The sequence below is a fragment of the Microtus oregoni genome, unplaced genomic scaffold, assembly GCF_018167655.1.
Source record: "Microtus oregoni isolate MIOR12 unplaced genomic scaffold, Mior012 000005F_ref0000423, whole genome shotgun sequence".
Lineage (NCBI taxonomy): Eukaryota > Metazoa > Chordata > Mammalia > Rodentia > Cricetidae > Microtus > Microtus oregoni.
Window position 1 is genome coordinate 1,312,723 of NW_024543064.1, and position 20,859 is coordinate 1,333,581.

Sequence of the window (20,859 nt, forward strand, 5' to 3'; positions counted from 1 at the left end):
TGGGCCTGCCTTGGCTTGGTATCTAAATACCGTGTCCTTTCTCACTGGTAAGTGAAATCAGGTTCTGGGAACAGTGACCACGATGACAGAAACATAGGAGCTCGCAAGTAGTTCACACGTCTGAACAGAAAGTGGAGAACCTTTATGGAGAGTCCCTAGCTCAGGAGCTTGGAGCATAGCAAATAGGCAAACCTGCCCTGGGGGAGACAGGACAGAGGAACAGGCATCCCCTTTGGTCTGCTCTGGTGGCATCAGTCCTCAACAATGCTGCTTTCCTGACCACACCGTCCAGTGCGAGAGTCCAGTACGGCTTCCTTACCCTCACCACCGCAAAGTGTGGCTGCACCATGAGGCAGACCACTCCACAGGCTGGGTGGAGCCAGTGAGAGATGGAGGAGGGGACAGGCCTGTTGGCTATTGTCCTTCCCGCCTGGCCAACCTGAGTGACCCACGACTCCACCCAGCGGCTCCTCCCTTACATAAGCTTGTGGAGTGGACGGCCTCCCTCATGTTTTTTGAGACAGGTTTTCTCTGTTTATCTCTGGCTGTCCTGAAACTCATTCTGTGGACCAGGCTGGTAGGGTCTCAGTGTGTGGCCCGGGCAGGTCTTGAGCCCACTGTCCTCCTGACTCCACCCCCACAAAACAACACACCACCTCCCCAGTGCATTCTTTCTTATTTTTCCAGGTACTCTAGTGTTGTTGTTTATTGTGTATGGGTGTGTTGTCTTCATGTATGTCCTTCCGATGTCAGAGGAGGCCACAAGAGGGAGTCATCCTCTGGAACCAGAGTGACAGTTTTTAGCCCCGCCCCCCCACTCCCCGTGGGTACTGAGAATGGAATCCGGGTCCTCCAGAAGAGCCTGTGCTCTTAACCTCTGCGCCATCTCTCCAGCTCCCTGCCTCCCTTAGCACATTTCCCAAACCTCCTTAGGCTGCATTTCAGGGAGGTTTAGCTCCTTCTCTGGGTTCATTTTTCCAAAAGCTGTTTTGATTCTCACATACAATATAGGAAATATAAAACCATATATTGGCCATGTCTGCCGTGTGGAGGGAGACAAGTGAGCACCGTTCTGATTCCCCAGTGGTCTCACTCATGTGCTTATTTCCCGCCCTACAAACCCCCAGGGGAAGCTCCCTGGATTCCTGCTGATTTGCCTGTCCTTGCGTTAATTCTCGTGATGTGGCGTCCATCCATTCGTCCTATCTCGGCCATCTGCACCGTGTGCTGTGGCGTTCCTACAGTCTCTCCTGGGCCAGCCACTGACTGCAGGACCCAGGGCCCAGAACGCCGGATCCACCAGGCTTCACTTCCCTTTCTGGTAGGAAGAGGATGTCAGGGGGTCTTGACTTCTAGTGAGCTATCCAGTATGTGTGCCTGTTCTTGAGAGCCCCTTCGCTTGCTCGACTTGTCTCTTTCCCAGAGGTGGTCATTGTTGTAGCACTTACTTGTTCTGGGTCTTGTTTGTTCTCTGATCTCAGTAGACCAGGACCTAGGGAATGGGAGACATGTATGCCAGGACCCGGGCCTGCCTTCATCCCGGAGGATGGATTTGAGCTGGGGTGGGTATGTCCTGTGTGCTTGTTATTTGAAGTTTAAGGATCTGACTGGCTTTGGAAATACAGGACCAACCTGTAGTCTGGACACTGCTCTGCAGACCTCCTAGGAGGCTGTAAGGTGAGCTCCGCACTTCTGGAATACCTGCACCCACCCAAGTTGCATCTACATCCACGATCCCTGTAGAACAGGGATAGACCCTGCACATCTGACTCAAGGATGCCATTTACAGTAAAAGGAAAATAATTTGTTGCTTCATTAAGAGACCTTCTGGGGATAACTGGAGCTTCTTGGTAGGACTGACCCAGGACTTTTGATATCCCTCCCCCCCAACAGAGCAGAAAAGCCCAGGGCTTGCTTATCAGCTGAAGGTGGGGAGGTGGGGATGCTCACAGGATGTCAGCTGAGCATCAGCAGTGGAACCAGGCGCTGAGCTTTTCCTCCAAAACCTCACTTAGTAAGGGAGGTCGCTGAAGGGAGGCTGTCGTCAATGACCAGGTGAATGCAGGCACCCATGCAGGGGCTACAGGGGGAAACTGAGCTCTGTCAGCCAGAAGTCACCCTGACCTCGAGGCTGCGTATATACAGGGGCCAGGTGCGTCACCTGATCCCAAGGAATCTGTGTCTTAGGGGAAAAGAATGAGCAACTAGAGCATTGAGCTGGCAGGTGGTTAGAAGGGCCACGTGAGAGTCACATCTTGGAGGTGGCAGGAAGGGAGTCTGTGCCTTCCACAGAGGTGACCACAGCTGAGACCTGACAAAGGGGAGGAGCATCCACCCAGATGGGCAGGGACCCATGGCCAACCATGGGGACCAGGAGTGGGGGTGAGGAGAGGGTAGGAGAAAGGTCACAGAGTGGGACTAGCCTGACACAGCCTGGAGGTTTGTGTGAAGGATGCAGAACTTGGGGAGGACAAGGGTTGCAATACCTTTCTTCCATACCCTGGTCAAGGACAGTCGCCATAAAGAGTTCAGGAAGAGAAGCAGGCTGAGGGGTGTGAACAGGTGAGTATAGAGAAGGGGACGGGTGCCATCTTCCAACAGAGGAGAGCAGCTTTGGGGCAAGAGAGGTTTGTCCTTCATGCATGGTCAAGGTGACTAGCTTACAGCCGCGTCAAACCCTGAAATTATCATGTGTGCAGCGTACCAAGGCATGTGTAGTCCCCGTAAACAGTCTTCACAGAGAACTGTCCCAACTCCACAAGGATCCATTTCCTCCTGTCCCTTAAACAGCCACTCCCCTTTCGCGAGCCACCCACCTGTTCCCCTGAGGTCATTTCAACAATCATAGAAACAGAATCATGCTGCCGAGGGCTTCAGAGTTGGCTCTTCATTGTAGCTGAGCTCCAGGGGCACACCCCAGGTTGTAGGGGCACACCCCAGGTTGCAGGGGCACACCCCAGGTTGCTACTGTGTGCTCAGCTGGTTCCTCTTCATGCCACAGCATCCGTGGTCAGTCCACACTGTGCTGACCGTTCCCCAGTCAGCCACTCTGCCTGGGCATTGTGTCCCTCCCCCGCTTGTTGCGACTCTGCAGCGTGCCAGCATCCACTCCTGCGAGCGGATGGATGTGCTGTCCTTACATGCTTTTTGTTGTTGTTTGGTTTGTTTGTCTTTGTGTGACAAAGCGTGCTATGGAGACACTAAGCCCAGTCCAGATCTTTTTTGAAGGCTTCTTTGGGGTGCACGAAGTCAGCGGCTCCCAGCATCATATAATCTCCTCGTGGGGGTCTGTGCTTTCTCTCCTGTGCACCAGCTGAGGATAGGGGTTCCTGCTGTGGCTTCCTTGTCAGAGTCTGGGGCTTATTCCAACATCATTTCTGTTGCTGATATAACACCCTGATATAACGGAGAGAGGGTTTATTTTAGCTCAGTCCCAATAAGTCGTTTTAGGATACTCCTGGAAGTACCCATAGGCATGGGGTCACATGACTGAAGTAATTGGACTGGGGGTCTGGCTCAAAGTCACCGTCCCTCTCTAATGGTAGCCGTGTCTGTGGTATAGCAAATCCTGAAGCTATCTTGGTCTTGAGGTTGCTCTTTACCATATGAAATCCATTCTTCTAGAGAATCTGAGGATCTCTAGAGCCCTGGGGATAAGAGTAACCTTTATGTACCATACCTGCCCTCTCCAGATCCACATCCTTCCCGGAACTCTTGGTTTGCATCAAAAAACCAGACTGTGGCCCCAAGAACTCTGGCTCATCACCCCCAAGACCGACCAATCTACTCTCTCATAGTGTCCTGTATCTGGCTGTTTAGGATTCTGTTCTGTAAACACACCTATTCACATTTCCTTCCTTTCCCCCCTTTTTTGTTTGTTGGTTTGTTTTTAGGTAGGACAGGGTTTCTCTGTGTAGCCCTGGGTATCCTGGAACTGGCTCTGTAGACCAGGCTGGCCTCCAGAGATCGTCTGACTTTGCCTTCCAAGTGCTAGGTTTAAGGGGGGTGCACTACCACACCTAGCCCTGCCTGCCCATTTTCAAAGCTGGGTTATATCAAAAGACAAAATTGTCATAGATTTAAAGTTTTATTTTGTTTTGTTTTGAGACAGAATCTTGGGTTCCTGGGCTCCAGCTTCCGCCTGGAAAACTGTAGGTACCAGGTCCAGCCAAAGACTTGCGTTGACTATGTGCAGCCCCAGAATCCCAGGGCACCTCATCCCCCGAGACAGTACGTGTTCCTATCAGCATAAGAAAGGGACGACTATCCTCTCAGAGTTGCTTTTGTTGTAAGGTGGGGACAGACAGGGAGAGGGAACCAAATAAAATTCCCAGGCTGATGTAGATCAGGCAGTCCAGGTCGCCATTGTTGCAAAGGACGGGGGTTTCTACTTAAAGCTACAACACTGGGTTCTTTTGGTAATTTCTGTCTTCTTGGGGCCCAGTGCAGGCACCTCCTGCATTTTTAAATAGTTTTTGTTTTGTTTTGTTTTGAGACAGTGTCTTCTATGTAGTTTAGGTTGTCCATGAACTCCTGAGTGCAGCGATTATAGCTTCCTTTAATTTTTATTAAACTAGTTAAACTGGGGTGATAATGTTTGTTGATTCATAGATACTTTTTTAAAAAAAATATTTGTGGGACAGTGTCTTTTTTCTTCTTCGGGTTTTGTTTATTTGTTGAGATAGGGTCTCATTATGTAGTTCTGACTTGTCTGGAGCTCCTACACAGACCACACTGGCCTCAAACTTAAAGAGATCTGCCGACCTCCACTTCCTGCTGGAATTAAAGGTACACACCATCACACCTGCCCTTTTCTCCTCTTGTGTGTGTGTGTGTGTGTGTGTGTGTGCGCGCGCGCGTGTGTGCGGGAGTGCACGTGCATGCACACACGCGTGCCAAATACAGGTATGTGCAGGTGCTGGTGCTAGATGTCAGATCCTGTTGGAGCTACCCAATATGGGTTCTGGGAACCAAACAGTGATGCATTTTAACCCCTGAGCTGTCTGTCCAGACCCTGAGTCTTTGATTTTGTATTACAAATGCCTTTCCCTACTCAGTCCTTCATTCTGATGATGTCTTTAGATGAACATAAAATGAAATCTTTATATTTAGTGCTTGGTTTTTTGTTTTTTTTTTTTTTTTTTATCCTGCTGAGGAAATGCTCCCTAGTCCAAGACCACTAACATATTCTTCCATGCCGTACTTTGTAGGCTTTAGTGAGTTCTCCAAGTAATACGAGTGAATTTTCTAAGTAGTGTAAGGTGTGGGGTTCTAGCTAATTTACTAAAGGCCTGTTGCTAACGAGGCCGTCTGTGGGGCCTCTGTGTGACTTCCCTCAGCCTCCCCACACCACACTATCTTGACCTCTTGAGCTTGGTAATCAGTGCCCCGTGATTTTTTTTTTTTTTACAGAATAATAAACACCTTTATTACATGAGCTATGACGGATGGTTTATTTGCCTTTCCGGGCTTTGATCTTCCTCAGATAGAACTCCATCCAGCTCCTTGTCTTCTAGCACATAGCCATCGGCTCTGCCACACTGGCCTGGTCTTGAGGCGATACAGGCCAGAAGCTTGCCCTGCTGGAACTGCTCCTTCAGAAGACTGCTGATCTTGGCGTTCTTTTTCCTTTCATTGTATTTCTTCTGAATTTTCTTTGATTGTTTTTTGTTTAATATTTCTTCCTCCTCAGGAGTCAGCTTGGCCCCCTTCTTGCAGCCCAGGGGCAGTGCATAGTGGGACTCGTACCACTGTCGGTACGGGGTGCTGTCAATGAGCACAATGCAGTTCTTGACCAGAGTCTTGGTGCGGACCAGCTCGTTATTGGACGCAGACGTCAATGATCCTTGTTTTGCGAGTACGGCACTCAGAACCCCAGGAAAAGTTCCCCACATCCAATCTTAGGGCACGGTACTTCTTATTGCCTCCTCGCACACGGACCATGTGGATGCGACGAGGGCCAATCTTAGTGTTAGCCGCAGGCCGTCCCAGCTCGTACTTCCGCTTCTTGTGGTAGGGCTTTTGCGGCGCTTGCGCCAGTTGTCCCGAGAGATGCCCATCGCTCGGCGCTGGCAGGAAAGAGGAAGCACAAAGCTTCACAGTCCGGTTTCTAAAATTCAGCCCCGCCTTCCTTACGTCTCTTCCGGTTCCCGGGAAGGACCCGGGGCCTCGAGGATCCTGGGACGCCAGGGAGGGTGACCCGTGATGTTTTTTTAACTTGTAAAGGCTTCCAGCTTTATTTTCCCTCAAGACTGTATTTGCTATTCTTTGACATTTCTATACAAAGTTTATAGTTGGCTTCTTAGTTTTCAGAACACCAGCCAGGGTGAAGATCAGTGGTAGAGCACTCGTCTAGCAACTCAAGGCCTAAGTTCCATCCCCAGTCTGTCCATCGTCCCCCCCACCCCACCCTAGCAATCAAGGCCTAAGTTCCATCCCCAGTCTGTCCATCGTCCCCCCCACCCCCCCACCCCTCCCCACACTCAAGGCCCTAAGGTCCATTCCCAGTCCGTCCATCATTCCCCCCGACCCCCGCATACACATGGGTGTTCTGTTTGGAAGATGGGCATGGTTGTGCATACCCACAATCCTAACACGAGGGAGATTGAGGCAGTAAATTAGGTGTTCAAGGCCAGTATCAAGTTTGAGGCTAGCCTGGGCTCCATAATACACTGTTTTTTTGTTTTAAGTTTTATTTAAATTGAAGATCAATTTATGGATTGATCTTGGGAAAATCTCTGCAATGTTCAGGCTCGTATTCCGTGAGCATGTGTGTGTTTATGCCTTCATTCAGCTACTTCAGGGACATTCGTAATCACATGTAGTATGTGTTCGGTGTAATGATCCCAGAACATTTTCTCTTAGATTAATAGTGATATTTTAATGCTGTTTTTACTTATAGAATTTTGTGTCCTGTTTGGTTATAGAGCTGTGTGGGAGATTTAACTGTTTAATTCTGCCCTTTGTCCCACTTCACAGACCTGCCATTGGCAGTCAGAGCAAGGGTCCCACTGCACGCCCTGTGTCCTGTAGACACTGCCATTTCACCTGTGATAGTGCTATTGCCCCCTTTGTTTCCTAGTACTGTTTATTTTCCAGAAACCTTGTGGGACAAGACCGGTGACATCGGGCACCTCCGCTGTGACAGAAGTCACCGTTAAGGAATCTGTTAGCCGTGTGTTCTGTTGTAAATCCCCACTCTGGCAGTAAGGTGACGCCGCCATCCTTTTCCTCTGTGGTCGTTGACTCCCGGTAAAGGCTGTTTCCTTTCTTCTTCTGACATGAGCGAAGTCTCCTCTTTTGTTCTGTTCGTACAGAATTGTATCGTTGGTTCTTCACGCCGTCTGACTGGCTTCTTCAGCCTGCACGCCCCATTTCATACTTCAGCAATTCAATCTGCTAATTCCGTGTTTGCAGTTTCTGTAATTATGTTTATGAGAAGGTGGAGCTGTGATTTTCCTTTTTTGTGATGCTGTCAACTGTTGGGGTTGTTGGCCTTACAAAATTTAAAAAAGAACGCTTTTTTTATATTCAAGAGGATTTTTTTATGACAGACTAATATTCGGCTTTTTTCTCCTTGGCACGTTCATCCGTGAAGTCACTCACATGAGTCTGGTGTGCCTTACGGGTATGTTTTCTCTACGTTGCAGGCTCAGTTTTTCAAATGAAAGTCAACTGTACAGATTTTGTGTTTCATTGGTCACTTTTGGTAAGCCGTGTTCTCAGGACCTCGTGACGTTGTAGTGCACATCCTATAAACAGCCACGAAACCTGTAGAAACCGCAGCATCGATTCCTGCTTTTAGAACTTCACACTCTGTTACTGTTGTAGGTCTTGTAAGATATTTACCAAATCTGGCCATCTCTTCAAACAGTCAAATTTTATTTTTTCTTTTCTGATGTTTTTGTATGTATTTCTTTGTTTTGGGGGGAAGTTGCAAGGGGATCAAGACAAGATTTCTCTCTGTAACCCTGGCTGTCCTGGACCATGCTCTGTAGACCGGCTGGCCTCGAACTCACAGAGATCCTCCTGTCTCTGCCTCCTGAGTGCTGGGATTAAAGGTGTGCACCATCACCACCCAGCTATGTGTTCTGTTTCTACTTCTCTCTTTATTATTTTCTTCTTTGGTGTTCTTTGTGTTTAAATTGCTGTCCTTTGATATTTTTCCTTAAATAAACTGACCTCCAGTTCACAATCCTCCTGCCTCAACCTCCCATATCTGGGATTACAGGTGTGTACCACCTCGCCCCGCCTATTTGCTGTTTTTTGTTCATACAGATTGATGCACAAATCATTTTTTTTTTTAGTTTTTCCCCCCTTTCTGCTATGTTCTTCCACCCTGCTAGTTTTTTCTCTAAGTGTGCTGTATCTGTGCCCCCAAGTTTAGAATAACTATCATCAAGTAGTTGGGATAGTTTAGTTCCTTTTGCCCTCTTTCTTAGACCTGATTTAAGGAGGGATTTTTTGTGCTCTTGTGGCATTTTGAGACAAGATCTGACTGTGTATGTAGCTCAAGCTGGTCTGGAACTCAGGATCCTCCTGCCTCAGCCTTCCCAGGGCATGATCCAACAAGCCCTGCGTCATAGTGACTTTTCCCTTGCCGTGACTAAACACCGTGACCAAGGCAACTTAAAAGAGAAAGCATTTAACTGGGCTTAGAGTTTCAGAAGTTAGAGTCCATGGTGGCAGGAACAGCTGAGAGCTCATATCTTGATCCAAAATTAGGAGGCAGAGAATCCACTGGGAATGGTGCCAATCTTTTGACACGTCAAAGCCCAACCTCAGTGACACACCTCCCCCAAGGTCACACTGTTTAGTCCTTCCCAAGCAGTTCCATCAACCGGGGACCAATTACACAAACACGTGAGCCGATGGGACCATTCTCCTTCAAATACTACACCCAGCTGGGTTATTGAGAAGCTGGGACACTGCTAGGTAGTGGTGTGCTTACCTAGCGTGTGCCAGGCCCTAGGTTCACAAAAATGTACAGAACTCTGTGGCTGCTTGGTCCAGGGAGTCAGACACCTGTGGCAGGGGAATTGCCATGAGTTAGAGCCCAGCCCATCCAATTTAACAAAACCATATTTCGAGAACCAGAAATGCATTGCTGTTTGATCCACAGCCATTTGTTCTCCCGCCATTCTTAGCTTTATTTCGCTATGGGTAGAGAAGTCAAGATTCCGTTCCTGACCGTTGTCAAGGCCCAGCATATGGATGACTTTTGACGTGTTCAGTTTGCAAAGCAGTACGAGGTGCGTACGTCGGGCCGAGTATTCTAATGGAGTTGATCAGTTTGGTTCAAATCTGCCCTGCCCCTTTTGGATTTACATCTTGTGTAATTGAAAACAACGTGTTGCACATCTCCAAGTTTAACTGAAATTTTCCTCTTCTCTCCATGATTTTTGTTGTTTCTTCGCTTGGGTATTTTGTGTTAGTATTAGCAGTATAGTGGTTCCGGCATCCCCATCTCCCGCATTTCCCCCCAGGGCTTCGTGTATGCTAGCCAAGTGCTGTGCCACCAGATTACATCATCAGCCCTTTTCAAATTTTGAGCCCAATCTCGTTCTGCAGTTCAGGCCGGCGTGGAACTCTCATTCTCCTACTTCTGTCTCCTAAGAGCTGGGGTTCCATACATGCCCTCCCCCCCACGTTTGGCTTCTGTGCCTTCCTTTTGAACACTTTCATCCTCCTGAAAGTGTCCCTTTTCAAGGTGAAACATGTCACGTATGCCCCCCCCCCCCCCAGTGCGATGTACTTGTCCCAGTAAGCCCACCGGAAATTGACGTTACTCTAAGTTGAGGTGGTCCGCCTGACCAGTTGTTCACCTCGGGAGCTCAGGTGGACTGGGAACTGTTGCTCTCAGCCACGTCAAGTGTTACAAGAGGATTGGACTATACATACACTGTTAGCCAGGGGGGCATACCATGTTCAAACCAGGTTTCCTGCCGAATTCATATCGATCTCACTCTATCGTAAGTCAGAAAGTCCCGAGTGAGCCCATTGTAAGCTGGAGGGTGTTGTGTGTACTGTCCTTAAAGTCACACTTGCCTCCCTTGTCCCATAAAAGATGACTGCTCAGGTTGCTGTGTGTGCTGAGGAAGGGGGGCTTACTGCCTGAGTGCACTCCCCACCTCCTGGATCTGCGGGCGCTCTGGTCCCACGTATAAGACTCCCTAGCATTTGTACATAATCACCCAAACCTCCCCCATGCGCCTCAGGCTGAGCTTCCCTTCCAGTGTGCTCTGCTTCATCTTGTCTGCCTGTGAAAGTCTTCCTTCTGCCTGGACTGTTCTTATGAGTAATATTTTTTAAAAAACGCTGATTTGCAGACAGCTAATTATCTGGACTTTGTTAGTGTGATCTGCATTCCCCTTCCTGTAGGAACGAACCCTGTTTCCTGCTCAGTGTGGGCTCCTAGTAGGTTGCGCCTCCCTCTCCCAGCTTCAGATCTGTCTCCACCTGAGTTCGCCGGGTCAGGGGTGCCCAACACCTTTCGGCTTACAGCATTTTCAGCTTCTGGTGGGTTTACTGGGACAAGGTCCTGTCACAGTGGAGGGCCTACGCCGCGTGTTTCATCCTGGAAATGCCCTCACACAGCGCTGTTTTTCCCTTCCGGCTGCTCTCTCTTTCCTCCAGTTCCCGTGCCCTTCCATTTCATCAACCTTAACACAAGGATCAGGCAGGATGGAGTGGACATGTTCCGCCTTTGAGGACATGCGTTTTGGGAGTCTCAGGGGCGGAATGTTAAGGACTGAAGGTTTGTGGGCCCCTCATTCATATTTTGAAACTGTACTTTATTGTGGCAGGGCTCAGAGCTGAGGCCTGTGGAGGTGATGCGGGTCGTGCTGGTGGGTCCGCAGGGAGGTCGATGTCCTACATGAAGAGACCTTGAGAGACTTTGCTCTCCCCTCACTCCCTACCATGAGGGACGTAAGGCAGTTGTCTCCTCAGATGGCCTCTCACTGACTCACAAACAACTGTAATCACTGATCACAAGAGGATGCTTCTACACAGAAGTACCAGGGTTCCTGGGATCCAGAGGCAGCTCCTCTTCTCACACCTCCTGCATCCCCTGGGCCTGTGTGGGGCACTGTTAACATAGAAGCTGCTCGGTCTCTTCAGCTCCCCACACAGTTTCTCCAAAGCTCGGTTTCCTCACTCACACCCCTACTCTGGCTGCCTGCTTTCTGACCCCATTCCTTGGGAGGGGCTCAGACATGGGCGGGGCCTTTCTCTTTTGCAAGGTTTAGCCAGGCACTTTGAGAAACCCTGTCAAGACATGACCGTCCAGCAGGGGGCCCCCAAGATCCAGCCACAGCACCACTATCCACGTGGACCATTTTTCCTCTGGAAGGAGCCGCCCACTGTCTCACACCAGTGTAAGCCTTTCCCTTGCTTTCCCTCGGTGCCATGGGGTAGCTGTCGGGGGAATTCATTTCACCGCCGCCCCAGACGGCAGCACAGCTTCCCCAGTCCTTGCTACGATGGCCCCACACAGCCTGTGGGCAGTGTCTGGCTGCTGGGAAGGGCATCTGGTATCTTCCTGCAGGTAGACCTCCCGGGGCACAGGGACCTTGCTGCCTGGTTACTGTCAGAGGTCCTTTTGTGTCTGCACCAGCACCTAAGAAACAAGCTCCAAGTCCCATGTCCTTTTCCCCGTGAGACAGGCTGCCTCAGTGATGTGTCTGTGATAATGGGGGCATTGATGCAGTTTGGGCACCATGGCGGATAGATGCAGAAACCGCAGACCGGTTATCATGCCTGTGGGCAAAGAGCAGTGACCACAGGGTGGCCCACCATGCCTAATCAGCCAGCCTGACTTGCTGTCCTTCTCTTGGGGACGTGTGCTGGCCTCTGAGGTCACTAGAATGCCCTTCTCTTGACTAGTGAGCAATGTCAAGGCTGGGATGGGCGGGGCCACCAGAACCCTGGAATCCATAGGCAGGAGCCTTGTCCCGGGGTTCTGCTCAGAAAAGAAAGTTGAGGCCCTCTAACAGAAATCCACCAACCCTGGGTCAGTTTTTTTGTTTTTTGTTTGTTTGGGTTTATTTTTTAGCTTTTTAAGTGTTTTCATTAGCACATATCAGTTATACACGGTAATGAACTTTATTATAACATTTTCATACGTGTGCATAGTGTGTTCCGTGCGTGTCCATCCCCTTGTTTCTGTTACCCTCTCTCTGTCTGATTTGATTTGCTTTTTTGTTTGTTCATTTTGTTTTAGATGGGATCTTGCTGTGCAGGCCAGGCTGACCTTGGACACATAGCAATTCTCCTGTTTTAGCCAACTAAGAAATGGGGTCACAAGTGTGAGCCACCATGCCTGGTATTACAGCTTATCCCCCCCCCACACACACACACCGTCTGGGTCTCTTTCCAGTGTGTGTGGCCTGGGCTAGTCTCCGCTGAGGCTCGTGCGTCACCCTGGGGAGCCTGCAATCCCGCGTTCTTGCGTGTTTGTCCTCATCGTCTGTAGGGCAGCAGCTCGTGTGGTTTTCACCCGTCACTGATACACCAAGGCTCCATATAGACGAGGGGACCGGGGCAGCTCCCCTGTGTGGGCCAACTGTTTGGCTGTGTCTCTGGTGCGCTGTGGTTACACAGGGACACTCCCTGGACAGTGTACGATGGAGTAGCTGAAAGGGTGGAAAGCCCGCGTGGGAGCCACGGTTGTGCCTGCTGTTCACAAACAGCCTCATCTCCCACGCAACCGTAACTTCCCCCGGCAGCAGTTCCCATACCTCTACCCAGGCCTGCTTTTGTGATTTCAACGTTATTCTTCACTTACCTCTCAAAGTGTGGCATGTATAAGTCATCCTTTCAGCTGGGAAATAGATCGGTGGTTAGAAACAGGAAGTTTGAGTTGCAGGCCTGGGATGGGAAAGTCCCTAGCGGGAGGAGGTGACTACACACTCAGATGTGCTACCTACCCAGCTTTCCCACCTTTGAAGGGCCGTTCCACCCCCAACCACTGGGATGGTGCCTACCTGGCAATGTAGAAGGAATGAAGACCCTTATTCTCACAGTATTCTGGGAGCCCTGGCGAATCCAGGACATTCTAAAGTACAGTAGTGTGAGGGTCCAGATTCAGGAACTAAAGAGAGAATTTGGCTCTGAAGACAAAGAGACAGAATTTTGTAGTGGTATATTATTTGTATTTTGATAAATAAATCTTGCCTGAAGACCAGAGGCAAAGCTAAAGCCACTAGAGGTCAGGCAGTGGTGACACACACCTTTAACCCCAGAATTTGGGAGACAGAGCCAGATGGATCTTTGTGAGTTCAATACCACCCTGGGCTACACAATATTAATGTAGAAACTAATCCAGGTGGTGGTGGCCTACACCTTTAATCCCAGTACTAGGGAGAGGGAATATAAAATGGGAGGAGAGAGAGGCTGAGTCTGCTTAGTTTCGTGGTCACCCAGCCTTGATAGAGGTGAGGCTTCTTCTCTACTGACTTGGCTGCCTTTCTGTCTGGTTTCCGGGTTGAACCCCAATATCTATCTCTGGGTTTTTGTTACCCGTGCTGCATAGTAGGCCTGGATACCTGCAGCCTTACAGCTGTAATGAAGCAGTCTGGCTCCTCCATGCTGCCTTCCCAGGGCACAGTCACCCTCCAGCTGGACATCTGAGGTCCTGGGATAAGCTGGTCTGCATATGTGTGTGGTGGAGAGAGACAGATAGAATCCCAACAGAAATCCCTGTGGCCCTGAGGTAGAGGTGGCAATGTCTGTTGTACCCCTGCCCTCCACAGCATCTTTCTCAAGCTCTGTGGACCCTCTTTGAGCCTCAGGATTCTAACTGCCTTCTTACCTTTGCTGGCCGCTGGCCTGGGGTTGCCGACGAAGACCCAAGGCTCTCTATGAGGCTTAATTGCTAGCACATGTTCCGTCCTTGGCAACACGGGGTCACCCTTTGGCACCGTGTGACCTGTGCTCGTTACACTGTTCCTTCCACGTCCCACATGTGAGGAGCCCCCCAGCTTCATTCTGATCTGCTGCCGGAGTCCAGCCCACCTGCTCATCCCCAAGCCTGGAAGAGGCGGGTTTGTCCACAGTCAAGTCGATCAGAGTTTAGCTTTTTTAAAAAGCAGGGTTTTTTCCCCCACCTTGTCAGTGCTCAAGATGCTAGATTACCATGGAAACAGAGCTTGTTAAGATTCCTGTGACCAGCCTAATTATAGAATTTCAAAGACAAGCAGAGAGCTCCCTGAGGTTGTCAGGAAGGCAGCCCACACACTCTCCGGGACTTGCTGTTCACTGTGTGCCAGCCACCAGGGAGGTTGGCAGCTGAGTCCCCAGTGGGCATGTGACACCACCAACTCTCACCAGGCCAGAGCTCAGCTCTGACACCTGCATTCGTGACAGAAGCGGCAGACTACCAAGGACAGCTCCTACATTGTGCTGGGAGCATCACACAGTCCCAGCAGACTTTATCCCTACCCTCCAGGGCTTCCTTATGCTAGAGTCCCATCCATACTTGTTCCCCTTCGCCAGAGCACCCCTCCCTCTTCGGCAACGTGACTCGCTCATATCCTGTGCGTATAATGGTGACCCTCGCTTAGGTCAGGAGTAGAGTTTTCATTTCTCAGACAAAACCAGGTTGTGAAAGTGCAACTTGGCCTGAATGTGGCAGAGGCAGCTGGATTCCCCCAGGGCCTCCAGGGTCCCAGGCCACAGGCCTAGAAAACCATAAGGGACTCGGTGTGGCTTTGTCCAGAGGGCTACATTGCTCTTAGGGAATCTTTTAGTAAATCTGTACAGTTTGAAAGTTTGGGTTTTAGTTGTAGTCCTTGTGAGAGCGAGGATTTCCAGAAAGGCTCCGTTGTTGATTCAGGAACCAAGGATGTCACAACCCTAGTTGTTACCCTAAGAAACCATAGGCAGTTACTACTAGGAAATGCTCCGTAGGTTCCTGACCAGAATCCTCAGCACCAGCAAGGCTATTAAGGGCAAGAACTCTAAAATACAGTCCCAGCCCCAAGGAGCCCAAGGAAATGGGGGACTATATTATATACTGTAAGTTTTAGGTGGGGTTCTGGGAGGAAAGAGGACATTGGAGAAAATTAAGAAAATCTGAACAGTATGGACATTCTTTTTCCTTCACCGATTGTGACAAAGGTGAAATGCAGAAGGGGATGAGTGTGACAGAGCCCAGGCAAAAAGTCCCATGAAACACGATATCCTCTGTAGCTTTGCTCACTGAAGAAGTTGAGGGGGCCTGACTAGCACCATCAGGAGAGACGAGATGCTGACCCCAGTCTTAGTCGGCATTGATGAGGGGGCAGCACGTGTTCTTAGCCAGTGTCCTGTTGCTGTGAAGAGACACCATGACCAGAACAACTCACACAAGAAAGCATTTTCTTGGGGCTGGCTTTCGGTTCAGAGGCTTAGTGCGTCATCATCACTGGGGAAAGCACGGTGGTACACAGGCAGGCATGGTGCTGGAGAAGTAGCTGAACAATCTCCATCTCATCCAATGGCAACAGGCAGAGAGAGACACTGGGACTGCCTTGGGCTTTGAAATCCCAGGGCCCACACCCCCCACCTCCCAGTGACGCCCATCTGCCCTTCCTCCAGGAGGCAGCACCTTCTCATCCTTTGAGATAGTATCCCTCCCCTCCCTGAGGACTCGGTATTCAAGTGTGTGAGCCTCTGGGGGCCATTCTTATTCAAACCTCCACAGCACAAGAATTATCCCATTGCCTTTCCAGCCCCTTAGGATGTACCAGGGGCTAGAAAAATGGCTCAGCAATTAAGGGCACTTAATGCTAGTACAGAGGACCCGGTCCAGTTCCCAGCACCCACAATCTGTCTCCCAACTGTCTTAACTGTGGCTCCAGGGGAGTCTGACTCAGTCTCCTGGCCTCCATGCGCATCAAACGTGTGTGTGTGTGTGTGTGTGTGTGTGTGTGTGTATGTATGTGTATTCAGGCAAAACACACACACACACATAAAATAAATTTTTAGAAAATTTAGAGTATGGTAAAAAAAAATATTTGAAGTGTTTATTTTTTTACGTGACGATCACTGGCTGTTACTGTGATTCCTTCTTACTCACCTGGTCAGTGACCCAGGCATGGGCCAGCACCCGTGATTTACTGGGGTACCCACTGCCACAACTGTGAATTACTTTCCTGTGGAACTCCAAGGTGTATAGCTGTCCAAGAGGGCCCTGTGTAAGTCAGGGCGCTCTAGGGACACCCAACAGGATGCGTATAGTGAAAAGGCTTGGCCCACAGGAATATGGAGGCTAGGAAGTCCAAAGCAGTCAATGTAGACTTCATGTCAAGCTCAGAGCCCACATCTATTAAAGGATAGCAGTCTTTCATTGCTTTGATTGACTAGAGGAGGCCCATCCAATAAGAAGGGCCATATTCAAGGTCAGAGTTAATGAGGGTTAGCCTCATCCCTATACACCCTCATGGAAACATCCAGAACAATATTCGATCTGACAGAGTTGACACAGGAACTCTAGAGGTCTACCTTTCGTCAAGTTGACATCCATATGCAACTCCTTAAAACAATTTCAGCCTGAAAAAACGACAATAACAAGGCTTCCCCCTTACCGAGCAGGACTGAGCTGTGTGGACATCTTCCGGCACTGGCCCATTTCCTCGGGAAAGGGCACGGTCATCTTGGGCCTTCTGGTCAACCCCCAACAGAAAGTCATGGCCTCTCAGTGGTTTCCCTACCATTTCAATCCCCCGTTTCTCCCTTCTTTTCTCTCAGTTTCAACTTTTCTTTCTGAGGTGAAGGGGCCAACATTATAAGTGCTTGTGACTCCCCCAGAGGCTACTCACCCTGACAGAATCCCGAGCGACCTGAAGCACACTGGCCTGGCCTGCAGGTGCAGGGTGTGCTTCCAAGACCTGCACAATTGCCATTCACAACAAGTTTTGGTTCGTTTTTGCGTTGCAGCTCAGAGTGCCTGATACGGGGTGGTTTGCAGGGAACAGAGTTTATTTCAGAAGTTTTAGAGGGTGTCAGCAGAAAGCTGTGTCAGCCTCCGGTGAGGGCCACATGGGGGACCGAGCAGCTTGCTAGCCTGTCTTTCCCCTCTGTGAAGCCACTAATGCCCTAGTGTAGATGGCCCCAGTTACACCTGACCTCACCTCACCCCAGCTGCCTCCCCAAATGCCATCAGCCTGTAACTCTGGTGATGGAGATTCCAACACTTGAGCTTTTGGGGACGAACCCAACCCATAGCAAATCCTTAAAGTTAAGAAGTGCGGCGGAAGGCTGGCGCTGACTCAGCAGTTAAACGTTCTCACTGCTCTGGCAGAGGGCTGGGTTTGGTTCCCTGCACCCTCAGGGCAGCTCATAACTGTCTGTAACTCCAGTCCCAGGGGTGTGGGCTCCTGCATGCACGTGGTACGCATGTGTCCACTCAAGCACATAAACATGCACATTAAAGGGGCCTGCAAGGGTGAAGGTACTCGCCGCCAAGCCTAAAGACCCGAGTTTGATCCCCAGAATCCACATGGTGACAGAAGAGGACCCCCTCCTTCAGGTTGTCCTCCAGCTTACACGTGTGCCGTGGCGTGCACATGCTCCTATGCACATACTAAATAAATAAATCTATTTCTTTCTTTTCCTGTTTCCTTGAGGCACTTTTCTCTGTGTAGCCTTGGCTGTCCTAGAACTTGCACTCACAAGGCTGACCTTGAACTCACAAGAGATCTGCCTACCTCTGTCTCCTGAGTGCTGATGTTAAAGGTATGCTCCATTATTGTTTCCAGGAGGTGATGGCACCTGCCTTTAACTGCAGCACTTGGGAGGCAGAGCAGGTGGATCTCTGAGTTCATGGCCAGCCTGGTCTACAGAGCAGGTTTCAGGACAGCCAGGGGGCTACAAAGAGAACCCTATTTTGAACAAAACAAAACCAAGAAAATCGTTGTTTTTGTTTGGTTGGGTTTTTGTTTCTTTGTTTGTTTAAAGAGTCCTTTTGTAGCCCAGGCTAGCCCTGACTTTCCATTCTCTTGCCTCTGCCTCCTCAGTGCTGGGATTATAGGTGTGCACCATCCCACACCTGGCTTGCAGCATTCTCAGATGCTTGGGAAGCCACTGTGGGACCCCTCCACAGGCTGATCAAGGAGTGATGGAATTTCTGCACCACAGGAGCAAGTGTTCCTCTTCACAGACCTGGTTTTTTATGCCAACCTAAGCCTTCTTCAGGAGCCTGAGTGATAGCCTGGGTGCCCTTCTTCCTTGATACCCTGGCAGGCTGTGTGATACTAATTTGTCTGATCCCTCATACATAGAGTGAACCTTTTGTGGATTTCTGTTTCTCCTATGTATGTGTGTGTGTGTGTGCACTTGCGTGTGCGGAAGTACATGTGAATGTGGGAGTACACACACTTGATACACGTGTGTACATGTGTATCAAGGCTGGGTTTTGTGTCATCTAGCTTACTCTCTAATTTATAGTAAATAATGTATATAATATTATACATATAGCGTGATATATCATATATGAATTGCTACTTCCATCTAGTCTAGCTAGCCAGCTTGCCCCAGGGACCCTATCTCTGCTTGGACCCGCGCTTGTAAACGTGTGTAAATGTGTCCACATGTGTTCACCCCTGCCCTTAGGATCTTCAGACTCTCCCCACAGGTTCAGAGTGTTCCCCACATCCTCCTCCATAAGCTCTTTGTCATCCTGCTGTCCACACTCACCCCTTTATTCTCTAAAAGGCCAGGTGTATGCGTGGCGGAAGGCAAGGGTCTTGGTCCATTCTGACTGCCGTGATGAGACGCCCCTGTCAAGGACATAGACTGCAGGAGCTCGTCCTCCCCTGGTGTAAGCTGGGGGCCCGGGGTCAGGAGCCGGCACATGGTAGTCTGCTTCCAGATCTCAGACAGCCCATTTTTGAGTGTCCTTATGTTTCAGAGAGCTAGCGCTGCTCCCTTCTGGGGAGGCACTAACTGGGGTCCCGCCCCCACGCCCTCTTCTCACGTCAATCACCTTCTCAGCCTTGTCTCCAGATACCACCCCGCTGGTAGTCGGGACTCCACCATCCCTCAGCAGTAAAGTCCGGGCTTCCCTGCTGTCGGTGACAAGGCACTGCCATCAACCCTAGTCATTTGTCATTTCTGTGCTCTCAACCCCGGGGCTAATACAGTGTCCTCCTTCCTGCCCCACTGCTAAGTTTGTCATGTCGAGGGGCTCTGGTCAGCCTCGGCCTCTGCTAGGGTGCCTTAAATTTCCTCTCGTTTCTGTGTAGTCCGGGGTGGTATTAAACGGTCCTTCACTTTTCAGTGCTGTAACGGGAACTACAGGACAGGAGGACCCGACCCACAAGTCCTAGATTGTCCTCATGTTGCCTCCTGAGTTTACCTCTCTGTTCTCTGGTCACTTGGTACTCTTCCCCTTCCCTTCAGATATGAGATGGGTGGGAGCCATACAGGAGCACAGCAAGGCCTGGCTGTTTGGAGCGTGGACCTGGGCTCCCTTGACTAGGTTTCCCTAGGAATGTGGGTGGGCCAGGGGGGACAGGCCATGCCCTGTCACTGTGGGGCAGGCAGACCCTGGTTGTGCCCCTCCCGCCTGGACGTCCTTCCCGTGGACCTGACGCTACCAGGTGGTTAAACTGGGAGAGGACAGAGCCTGGCTGCCTCTCTCCTGGTCTCCTATGGGGCTGCAGGGGTCACCGTCAGTGCTTGGCTTTTATCAAATACCTCTCACGCTGCTCCCTGGGAGCCTCAGAGCCAGGAGTCGGGCCTCTGAGGGAGCTACACTTGGGTGTGGTGGGCCAGCCTTCGTTCCTCCTGAGCTCCCAGAGGAACCAACCACGGCTTCCGGCTCCTCACTGAATCTCCCCTTTAAAGTGAGAGAAGCATATTTTTGCAGTCCCTGTGACCTGATTTCAGCCGTTTCCAGCTCGAGCTGGTAATTTGCTTGTTTTAAAAACATTCCGTTACACTCTCCACTCTGGAATATTCTCAGCACTTTGACTCGGCTCCTGAAAGTCTCTCTTGCTGCAGGATTTTATAAAAGCACAAAGCTTCCCATTGTACCTTGTGTTTCTGGAGGTTTTGTCTCTGTATGCTGGCCCTTGTGGCACTTGGGGGTCGTGGAATGGAAACCATCAGGCTATGTACGGTTCTGGTTGGAACCTTAGTGGAGTTTTTTTTTTTTAAAAAAAAAAAGAGCTGTTCTGTGTGTCACAAAGTAAAATACTCAAGGAAACTGGACCTCCCTCTGCCCCGAGGTCTGCTGGGCTAGAGGGACCTTGGGCCTGCGTGAGTCACCGTACTGGTACACGGGCTGACTTTAGCCTCCAGCCTAGCCCTCCACTTTCCCTCCTTGGATGGTCGTATGTAAATATCATGGTCCATTTGAACCTTGTCCCTGTGTGGAAAAAAGGGCCTGGTTTTTAGAAGCTGCCCAGAGGGAAGGAGGGTGAAGGAAAACCAGCAGGGAATAAGCAGTCAGGGAACTGAGTGGCCCAGGACGGAGGACCTGATATCCTGACCGCCGGATGCCGGGTATCTCCGCTACCGTGTGGGGCCTCTCCCACCTGAGCGGCCGGCTCCAGCAGCCACAGCTTTGAGAACATGAGAGTCATGTGAGGAAAGGTGAAAGGAGCCTTTACCCGGAAAAGCTGCCGTTTCAGTTCTGGCATCCCCCAGCCAGGACTGCAGCCTTAGCCAACCCGGACGGGAATGGCCCATTCCCATCTATACCTTGGGTTCGGGGCACGGGCTCCTGCATCACAATACTACTTCCTTACCCGATTTTACATCCTCTGTAGAATCCATCTACCGCCGCGGGGCCAGAAGATGGAGGAAGCTATACCGCGCCAACGGCCACCTCTTCCAAGCCAAGCGCTTTAACCGGGTGAGTGTGTCCCTCCA

At 50.3% G+C, this 20,859-nt stretch overlaps 1 protein-coding gene and 1 pseudogene across 2 annotated transcripts in view; one reads left to right on the forward strand and one right to left on the reverse strand.

Annotated features, from left to right (window-relative positions):
* Positions 1 to 20,859, forward strand: part of LOC121448043 (protein kinase C zeta type) — a 104,840-nt gene that overhangs the window by 46,191 nt on the left and 37,790 nt on the right. For both annotated transcript variants that reach the window (XM_041651642.1, XM_041651643.1), the window contains one exon: positions 20,757 to 20,842. In XM_041651642.1, coding sequence (XP_041507576.1) covers positions 20,757 to 20,842 — 86 coding nt within the window. The remainder of the gene's footprint in view (positions 1 to 20,756; positions 20,843 to 20,859) is intronic.
* Positions 5,453 to 6,059, reverse strand: LOC121448044 (annotated as a pseudogene).